General features: G+C 47.6%; 1 protein-coding gene across 6 annotated transcripts in view; it reads left to right on the top strand.

Annotated features, from left to right (window-relative positions):
- The first annotated feature begins 80 nt into the window (after nt 1-80).
- DDB2 (damage specific DNA binding protein 2) overlaps nt 81-10479 on the top strand; it is a 49235-nt gene continuing 38836 nt past the window's right edge. For 3 of the 6 annotated variants that reach the window (NM_001397158.1, XM_046941686.1, XM_046941688.1), the window contains exons 1-2: nt 81-283; nt 5373-5908. Coding sequence is in view for 1 of the 6 variants with exons in the window: in XM_040700921.2 (XP_040556855.1) it covers nt 7446-7660 (215 nt within the window). In the remaining 5 variants the exon portion in view is untranslated. Of the gene's footprint in view, nt 362-5372; nt 5909-6651; nt 7661-10479 lie in introns of those variants that run through there. The other 3 variants (XM_046941689.1, XM_046941687.1, XM_040700921.2) reach the window with 3 other exon arrangements.

Raw genomic sequence — 10479 nt, 5'->3', positions numbered from 1 at the left:
GCAGGGGGCGTGCTCGCGGCTCGCGCAGGGGGAGGCGCTCCCGAGGCTCCGGCTCGGCGCTGCGGGGCCTCCGAAGCCCCGGGGGCGCCCTGCGGTGCCCTCAGGCGCGGCGCGCGGTTCTGCGGCCTCCGCAGAGCTTCCGGAGCAGCCCGCTCTGTGCGGCCGCCGCCTGAGGGAGCTCGGGGTTGTGCGGGCGTCCCCGCGGTGAGGCCGCAGCCGGGGAGTGATTTAGTGAGCTGGAGGCGCGGCCTGCCCCTCAGAGCGGCGTGGGGAGGTGATGCAGGTAGGGAAGGTCCCGCTTCAGGCCGAAGTTACAGAGCAGCACGTCGTTGCATTACAGTACAAGAGAGTAGCAGAAGAGGTAGTTGTGCTTTGAACTGTTTATAAGTGGCATAGAGCCCCTTTTCACGCTGTTACAAGGGAAAACAAGTGCCTGCTGAACAAGGAGGGGTTGAGAAGGACTGTAGGGGCTACCCGGGATCATGGCCTTACTGAGCTGAGCAGAACAGCTTCCTTTCCTTCCTTCCAAAAGAGGGCCGTTCGGTCACACAGTGTGTCGCTGACAGTAAATGTGGAAGTATCTGGACAAGGCAACTTTTGGTTTACATTTGAAGGTTTTTGTGTCACTTATTTCTAATTTTTCCACCGATAGGCAAGATAGATGGTAGAATTAATTGCCGTGGGAGCCTAGGATCCATGATCTTAGCAAGGCCTGTGACGTTTGGGGATGTAAAGATACAATCAGGGACAATTCAGACATTGAGCAAAAGCTCCTGCAGAGCAAGGCTTAGCAGGAATGTTGAGACTTGTGTTCTGGGACTCAGCAGAGGCCTAGCTGCACGGTCAGCTGAGACCTGGGACAGAGACAGCCTCCTCTGCAGTAAGACAGGAGGCTTCTGCACGCTCATCTGACTCGAGCTGCCCCAAGACAAGGTAGGCAGCAAAGCTGGAGCCAGCCTGGCAGGGCACATCCCGCAATGGGCACATCCATTTCTGGGGTTACACAAGCAGTACTGGGGAATCAATTCAGGTACAAGTAACTGATAGCTTTTTGTCACAGTTATTTTTAAACCAGCTGAGTTCCCTGATCCCATTCATGGTGCAGCTGTCCTAGCAGTCATACCAGGAGAGCCAGCGTTGAGTGTTGCAAGGGCTGGCTGCGCCCTGGGAAGAAGAGAGCTGAGGGCAGCTCCCACAGGGCTGTGCCTTCATCACCTGTGACTCATCCCCACAATACCTGAGCATGGCAAGCAGAGCAGGCATTGCCAGGGCTGAGTTGCTTGCTCCACCTTGTCCCCATCTATTGTGTTGCAGTATGATGCTGGTCCCCTCCTGTGCTGGCTTTATTCTGGTGATGTCTATGTTTGGCTGCCTGAGGGATGTGCTGTGCAGAAATTAGGGGGGACAGAGTCTGTTTGTAGTGCTGTTACCACTGTTTGGGGCTTATGAGTGAGGAATGGCCTGTACCCAGGAGGAGCCAAGGCAGCCTCTGAGGTCTGTAGGTCAGTATCACACATTGTAGATGCCTGTTTGTGCTAGGAGGCATGTGAGGAGAGTGCAAGCTCCTGCTCTACGAAGGGATACGTGGTTTGTGCTCACTGTGCTGTGTCCCAGGAAGGCTTGCTACAGTACGGTTACTTAAGCTGCTTTGTCTCAGCCAGGTCCCTTGCAAGCCTTCCAGCCCATGCTGGTTGCTCCAAGTCCTGGCAAGGCTGCCGATCCTGTCCATCAGTTTTACATAAAAGCAGCAGGAAGAGTATGCTCCTGCTCTGAGAAATAGTCAGCTTCTTTTTGTTGCCACTGTCAGTACAGGAAAGACCTCCTGCTGCTGACTGTTCCCTGGGAGCATGTGCTCTCACTGCACAGTTCTTGCTATTTCCTGCATCTGTTTCTCTTGCATCTCATGTGCTTTGCAGTTGAATTTCTGAACAGCTAGCTGGCATCCTGTTCTTTTGCCCTCAGCTTTCGTCTCCACCCACATCACATGTGAAATTTGCCTCTTTCCTCCTGACTGCTGTGACACCAGACCCTGAGCCAGTTGTAGCCTCCTAATGAGAGATGGTGCTGTTACCAGTGTCACTAAGTGACAATCTCCAGCATCACGCAATAGAGCAAAGGAAGGTAACCAGGCACGTTCTTGGAGTGTGCCATACCTCTGGGGACACTTTTTCAGCACAGAAGTCTTGTTTTGCCTGTGAGTGTGAGGTTACTGTGGAAGGATAAGTGGCAGAGAGAAAACCCAAGGGCCCTGCTTGAGAAGCAGGGGACATGTCAGACGAGAGCTGGAGAAGCTCAGGAGTGAAGTGCCACAGTGGGCATAAAACCTGCCTTGCACTTTTAGGTCTGAGCCAAGGAGGGTAGAAGGTGCCCCTCTGGGGACCCATCTGGAAGCAGGGTGACAGCAGGGAGAAGGGACCTAGCTGTCTTTACTGCCCTCCAGAGTGTGAACCAGAATAACTGTGAAGAAGAGGGAGGGCATGTGTCCTGCCCTCCTACTTGGACCCATTAGCCTCTCATGCTTTTGCTGAATGAGGAGGGGGGATATGCAGCAGATTCAGTAAGCTACCTGAAAAAGAACTGGGAGAGACAGTGTCCCATGGGTCACAGTGTGAGTGGTGGGGTATCAGAAACCTAGTGATGTGTGGAGAGAGGAGCAACCCTTAAAACAGGCCTATTATTTACGTATATATAGATAAAGATATATGTATATATATATCTTTATATCTTTGGTTTGTTTTTAAACAGCCAGTTTACAGATACGGGGACCAGTCTGCCAGTGTGCCACACAGAATGTAATTAGTAGCTGTCTCTATAGGAAGCTGTCTCTCTTGTACAAAGGCAGGCAGTCACATCACACGCTGACTCCATACAATGCTTGCAGCAAGATTTAAGATAAGGAGCTGCTATGCTATGTGCAGAGTGAATATTTTGTTAAGGTTTACAACTTAGGCAATTTTACTGCAAATCAAACAAATGTTGTGGTTTGGAGAGAAGCCAGCAAGGATAGAAGAAACATACAAATTAAGGAGCACAATAGATGAGTAACTCAAGAGGTACTGAGGAGCAGAGTAATGGCTTGATCTGGTTTGGGGGCGTGCTGCAGCCAGAAGGGGTCCTGCTGCACATGCTGTCCCTTGCACTACTCTGACAAGTGGGTAACTGCTCTGAGTCACAGCCCTAGCCCTGCCCTAACACCAGTTGTCCTTGCTTTGCTGAGCTGATTGCTCTTCCCCCTAGAACTGCTAAGGTAAGGGAAGAGCCAGGAAGGTTTGGAAGGGTGGAGAGCACTGTCTCTTTCAGTTGTGTCAGCTGATGTTGCTGAGCTGCCTGGCAAAATGGCTGCGGCTTGATGGAGTGGGTAACTACAGCATGAGTCTTGACTGCTGCTCTAACCTAGCTGTTAAGTGACTGTTTGTATGCATGTACACATTATGTCTTTATGCTTTGCTTTTGTAACCCTATTTCCACTATTATTGTCAAATGTTTTCAAACACATAGTTTGAAAATAAATCTCTGACTGGCATGAAATGTACTGGGGATCTGGGAGCCTTTGGGGATGCCCCAAAGCAGAGAAGAGCTGGCAGATGTACTTGTGGGGGGGCAGGCAGGGGGCGTGCTTCATACCTTGCTGAAGTGGTCAGTTTGGAGATATGCTATAACAGCTGTCCTTGCTGGGAGCAGGCTGCTCAGCAGGTGACAGTCAAAGCGTGCCCCATGGCTTAAAGTCACGTTCACCATACCATGTGGGAGCAAGGTGGGTGGACTGGGCAGTCAGCAGGCCCTGGGCTGTCTTGCCATGAATGAAGTCAGAGAGGGAGTAAAGCCCCAAGGCTGGCTAGAGGTAGGGTGAGCCTTTGGCAGTGCTGGAGGAAGCCTGGAAAGCAGAACAAAAGCACTGCTTTCTGCAGCAGTCCCCCTGGTGTCCCCCCACACTCCTCTGTCTGGTGGCTGAACTGCAGCTCTGCTGCTGCAGCAGCTTCCACGGCCTGGAGTTGCTGTACCCCCAAGTGCAACCACTTCAGCTGGACTGGGACAGCAGGGTAAATGCAGGATAGCGGCTCAGGGAAGTGAGTGAGGAAGGTTGATATAGCTGCCCCTGCCTTGGCTGTCTGTTTAGGCAGCCAAAGGGCTTCTTTACCCACTCACCCAAGGATGCACTGTGCCATGTATGTTTGCATATTTATTAATTACCAATTTAGCTGTTCTCAGAGTGACACACAGTTTTCTCCCATGCAGGAGCCATTTGGGAAGCAATGCACACCCTTAGGTCCCCCAAAACACAGCAGCAGTTGGTACCAGCAAGGCTGATTCACTGGCAAACATCATTCCTGTCCTAGCTAACAAGACATGTAAAAAATGGAAGTGGTAGCAGCACAGTCTCCTAGCAGAGGTGCAGATGTTCTGCCTCATTGCACATTCATATAATCTCTGTCTGCCTAAAGCATGACAGATCTGTAGCACTTGGCTCTGCTGTTCCACAGCCACAGGTTTTTAGCAGCTATGAGAGGGCACTTCTGGAAAACTGCCTGAGCCCAGAGGCCAGGGAGAGTATGGGATGCAAGAGGGGAATGTATTACAAAAAATATTTACTGTCTTATTGGGAAAATGTGTTGGGTCTTCCATAAGCCTGGAAAAGGGAGGAGGCTGCAAGAAGACCCTCAACCAAACCCCAGAGCAAGGCAGGGTGCAGTTATTGCATCTGTTCCCCAGAAGGCAGTCATTAAACTTCTTAGCCATTAGTCATAGTTTGATGCAAGACACGTGTTCAGCCTTTTGAGGTGGTTAATAAATAGAACAAGGTTTGCTGTATCCAGTGCTATTACTGAGTTGCAGGAAATGGGGAAACTAAAAACGAGTAGTGGACAGTGACAGAACAGTGCAGGGACTGGAGTGTGCCTTGTATCACACAGCATTTCATCTTGTAAATATGATCAGGTTCAGTGAGGAGCTTGGATCAGAAAGGATGGGAACCAGAGAGAGCATAAGCAGCAGAATGCATGGGGGTGACATGCCTTGGTAGACATTCTGTTGAACAAGAAGGAAAGAGGCACGGCTGGGATGATGGGGAATATAATTTCCTTAGGGAACCTAATTATGAGGCCTTGCACAGAGCAAAGACCAAAAAAACCTCTCAGAAGGATGAAGAGAGGAACATATTCTCTGAGCCCAAGAGGGATGGGAATCCATCAGCTTCTCTGATGGAAAAACAGGGCAGCCTGCCAAGAAAAGGAGAGTATTTACCAAGTCTGTTTCCCCTCAGATTACATAGGAGCAGGTGGTCTGTAGGGTCTGTAGCTGCTTCCTTATTGTTCTTCGTAGGTCATGGTTTCACAAGCTCTTCCTCCTTCAGCTTCCTGTGTTCTCTGTTGCAGGTGTCTGTTCAGCTCCAATACCAGCCCTGAGCCTTCAGTGCCTTGGCAGGCAGTCTGCATGCTGGGGACAGAGTTCCAGTACTGTTTGATGCTCTTTGGAACAATGCCACTGGAAAAGCAGATCCATTACAACCTGTGGTGTGCAATGTCTGGCTTTGGAGCTGGGGTATACAGCGCAGACGATGTGTCAGTGATAGGAGAAGTCTTCCTGCATGTGGCAGCAGGACTCCATGGATGCTAAACAGCGCTCCTCAGCTACATCTTCCTTGCTACCTTCCACAGCAGTGGCAGGGTTGAGCTGCTGTGCGGCTTTATCCTCAAGCAATACAACAGCAACACCCAGGTGTCAGCATCTCCACAATGTCAGATGCCACTGCCCTAACAAAGGCACTGCCACCGTGAGTGACAGTTGATTTCATCTCAATGGAGCCCATGTTCCTGCATCCAAACACTCATGTTGGAGTTCATGTACTTCTTTGATCCTCGCTACTTCTCACCTTTGTCCACAGCATGCTTCAGGCTCTGGAACCTTTCAGGTGAGCAACAAGTTTATCTACTAGGACTGTGTCTATCTCCTGGGTGCTGTGTGGGAGGAGAGGGTTCCCCAGGTTGTGCTCAAGCAGATGGAGGTCAGATCTAGGGAGCAGTGCTTCCCAGCTGTTCAGCAAGAGCACAGCAGACATAACATTTCAAGGCCAGCTTGGCTTTGCCTGTCTGTGAGGCATGAGGCAATTGCTTGCATCCTTGAGCTGCCTGCCTGCGTTCAACATCTGCAGCAGCTGAAACTCAAGAGACCAAGCAGCCATCCAAGGAGTTGGTTTCACAGACCCTAAAGTTACATGAAATCCAGTTCCTTGAACAAAAAAGGTACTGCCTCTGAGAATTGTAGTTTATGTTGGTCTTGGGTTGTCAGGACTAGCTTTACTGTCAGCCCACAATCCTGAAACAGGCCACATGATAGTTAACAGAATTAGTGCTTTCTCTGGTTTTGAGATTCTTTACTAAAGAACTTTAATGTTAGAATTAGATAAGCCAAAAAATCAAGTGACTTATTTGCAGGGACGTGTTTTGGAGTTTCTCAAATTGTTCACTGCTTCCTTCGAAGGCAGCCCACACAGCACAAGCACTAATTTGCTGAAGGGCAGGGCCAGCAGGGCTGTCCTCCTGTCAGATGTGACCTTTTCCAGCAAACATGTAAACTTTGTTCCCTGCAAATTACCTCACTCAGAGTTTTCTAAACTGAATCCCTTTAGTACAGGAACAAGTTGCCTACAAGACAGGTAGGAAGCATGCCTAGAGGGGAAGACAGTGACCCAAGGCAGGCAGCACTAAGGAAAATACAATGTAAGCAAGGAAAATGAGAAAGCTGTTGTTTTACTCAGATGCTCTTTTGAAAACAAACAATTATCAGTGCACATAAGCACCCCTGTGAACTGCAGTTTGGGTGGGGAGTAGGTAGCAGTGGTTCAGCTCTGTGGGTGGCCACAATATGTAGAAAGGTTGCAGGGCCAACAAATGAGACAAACATACAAAGGATGGTGGATGTGGCACCTGTGGGGAAGCCCTGAGGAGAATTTGAGAGAAAGGGCCAGTATGCTCACAGCTGGGGATGGAGATTGTTTTGGGGTCAGCCTCCTGCTGAAAGCAGGAACAATAGACTCAGGAAGGAAAGAGTTTGTGAAGTCAAAGGGGAAGAATACAGGTCCTGGAAGAAGATTTCCATCTGATATGCTAGAAGGGAAGTACAGAGAGGAAGGGATCATGGGGTCTAAAAATAGCTGGACCCAGTGAAAGCACTGAGACTTTAAGAGGAGAGATTACAGGCCTCTGCACTTAACAGGGGAAAGGTGCTGACCACTAGAATGCTTGAGGAGAAAGGAAGTCTCAAGCTGCATCTGTAATTACTTTAAGCTAGGAGACTGACAACAAACCACAAACCTCTGCAAGTAGGATTATCAGACAGGCAGGATGACCCAGACAGTAAAATGGATGTCTTATAAAAGCAACTAAGAAAGTGACTAGGCCTGAAATTTGTTTTGGTAAAATTCACTGCAGTCCTGTTGTTTAGTCAGGATGTCCCAGCAGAGGAAACAGTCAATCTTTTCCAGCTATCCCACTGCCCCCACCCCCTACCTTTCCTTCTTCATCTTGTCTAGAATCATCCTCTCACATTCATCCCATTTGCTCCTCTGTGGTAGGTTAACAAACAGTTTCACTCCCTTGCAGCCCCTGAGTTTTCCAGCTCCTTGTAGTCTGAAACTGGATGGCAGTACAACACTTGATCACAGGTTAGTTTTTTTTCCTCCTTTCTTTTATTTTGGAGCATGGGCCCTCTGAAGACACTTTGCCTCATATCATCCACCCTTCCCATTCTTGCCTGTTGTGCACAATGGCTCCTGCCAGCGCACGGTGGGTACTTTCCAACCATTTTTCCATAGGTGAAGCTGGAGTTGTGGTGGCACTGGCATTGTTTCAGTGTTTCCCCACGACCAACATGGAGCATCCCTGCCAGGGTCTGTGCAGTTCACCTAGGAGCCATTACTTCTTCAAGCAGCAGCGTTCAGGCCCATTTTAACTCCAGCACTGCTTTCCTCACAAGCAGAGGGGAATTCTGCAGCCTCTTGCCCATGAATAAAACAATGGCAGATCTGGAAATGCAACTGAAGCAACCCAAAGTTGTGCAGTTTGCCTGCACTTCCATCAAGTAGAATGTGCCTGAAATAGAGCTGAGCACCCAATAACTGCAGCCTTAGGCTAGATCTGTAAACAGGGTAGGACCAAAGGGAATTCAGAAAGATTTTTAATAGCTCAGGGATCACTGTGCAGAACTGACACCTACTTGCACCTGCCTCAGTGTGGCAAACCAGCCACAAGGATGTGAAATGCAGAAATGGGATGGAAAGTAAACTGAAGCACAAATGGCCCGAAGCTCCACACAGGGCTGTGGGACTGTCACTGAAGGTTTGAGGCTAACCACAGCTCAGCTGCCATCACACAGCACAGCTGGCCCATGCACACTACAGGCTCTGAGACAGATTCTTCCTCCAGGACAGACATGTTATTAATGGGTTGAGCAAGCTCAGCTTCTGCTTTGGGGAAATGGGTGTGACATAGAAAATCTTTAAACAACTTCTTCCTAGAAAAACTCCTCAACAGAAGATTCAAGCTTTGCACTATACTTTAAAAGTTCTTGCCAAGGAAGATGTCAGAACTAAATTAATTATCTGCAAGCACAGCTGTGCGAGCTTTTCACAATAAAGGGCTTCATTTAAAAAAATGGTGACTAATGTTGTCACTGTGTCAGTATTAGGCAAAAAGACACATCTGTGCACTTTCACAGATAGTATAGGGGAAGAATAGGCTTTGTTGGCCACATGGAATTCAGGCACCACAATTAGTTTGCACGTGCATCTCTCTGTTCATGCAAAACCACTCAAAAGCATGGATAACAAGTTTCAACTAGAGCCTTTACACTTAGAAAAAAACCTGCATTTGCAGCTGTGGAAAACTAAGTTTCCAGGCAGACCTATTACTTTAATACAAGACTATGAAGGTTTTTTTGTTGTTGTTGTTGTTGTTGTGTTCTTCCCCTGGGGAAGTTCTTTACACAGGCTCTCTTTTACTAATCCATCCAGGACTAAGAGCCATACCCAAATTTATGAGCTACAGTAAAAAGCAGAGCAATTCTTTATTCCTGATATGTTTTCTCCTCTCCATTAATTCAGCTCTTGGCAGGAATTTGATGTGCAAACATTCTTCAGGAGACACATTCATATAATCTATGGTATGTCACTATTTCTGGCAACCTTCAAACAGGCCATTATGATCAAGTGGTCGTGTTTTCCTAGGACAAACAAATCTGTTCAGACTTCGTCCTGTGGAATTTCAGGTTGTTTATACTGTAACCAGGGGTTCTGCCTGCTGGCCTTTGCTGTCCTCACCACCAGTTCTGGACCCACCTACTACCATCCCTAATTATAACCCAGTCATGCTTAGAAGAACTGAAGTCATGCTTCCACCTTTTCCTCTATAACTCCCTTCTACATTTTTATTTTGACCTTACCTCAAAGGCTAGTATTAGTGTTTGGAAACATCCAGGCTAACAACATCAATTTCTCTGTCTATTATAGTGCAAGTCAGGTCATTTCATCCTTGACTGTTTCTGTTTCTTATCTCACAGGCCTGGCAGACATGCTGTCTTTGCATTCATATGCATTATACCAAAACAGCAAGGTACTCATCGGAGGGGTCAAGCAGTAGAACACATACAATTACCATACAACACAGCTGATACTTTACATGGAACATGGCACTAAAAGAAGAGAGATCTTTAAATGCAAATGTTTATACACTGACATCTTTGATTAGATTGTATAAGCTTAGTGATTTCTCCTAAAATTGGGCCTAGAATAACAGGTAAAGTCACAGCTAAATCCAAGCTTGTTTACTATCTGTTGCTTGGTTCTCTAACTACTTTTCTGTTTTCATGATAAGTGGTATTACCAATTCAGAGCCAACTGAATATTTAGCCACATCCTTTTGGTTTTCATCCTTCTCTCCACACAGTTGTGAAGGTACAGTGCTAGAGATGTCTTGAACAAGACCTGTCCAACAGCCACTGCATTTCTGCAGTCTCATAGGAGACCTAGACAGCATCCATCTCAGATCTTTATCCACAGCACACAATTGCATTGCATCCAGTATGCTGTGAAAGACTAATTTCTGCTCTCTAGGAGGCACCAAGATCTTTGTAATACTTCATAATCTCACCAACAGCATTTAAATCTGTCCATTCCTACCTCCTTTTTCAGTCTACACTTGCTAAATACCAATTTTGGTTCACTAGCTGCTAACATTCTGCAGTCATTTAATCCCAAATGTTCACTTACAACTTCAGACTGTATCATCTCTTTTCCCAACAGCCCTACAGCTGTTAGTCCCTGTGTGGTTGGCAGAAGTTTGACTGAGGTTTTTGAACCTAACTGAAAAGTTATCTACATGTGTGCCCACTCAGAACAAGAAGTAGTAGCTTTCTGCAGTGTACACGTTCACACTACAGCTGATAGAAGTTATTGTTGAGATACAGTAAGTAGCCAGTTTTTAGCCC

Source organism: Gallus gallus, chromosome 5 (assembly GCF_016699485.2).
Source record: "Gallus gallus isolate bGalGal1 chromosome 5, bGalGal1.mat.broiler.GRCg7b, whole genome shotgun sequence".
Taxonomy (NCBI): Eukaryota; Metazoa; Chordata; class Aves; order Galliformes; family Phasianidae; genus Gallus; species Gallus gallus.
This window is presented reverse-complemented; position numbering and strand designations above follow the sequence as displayed.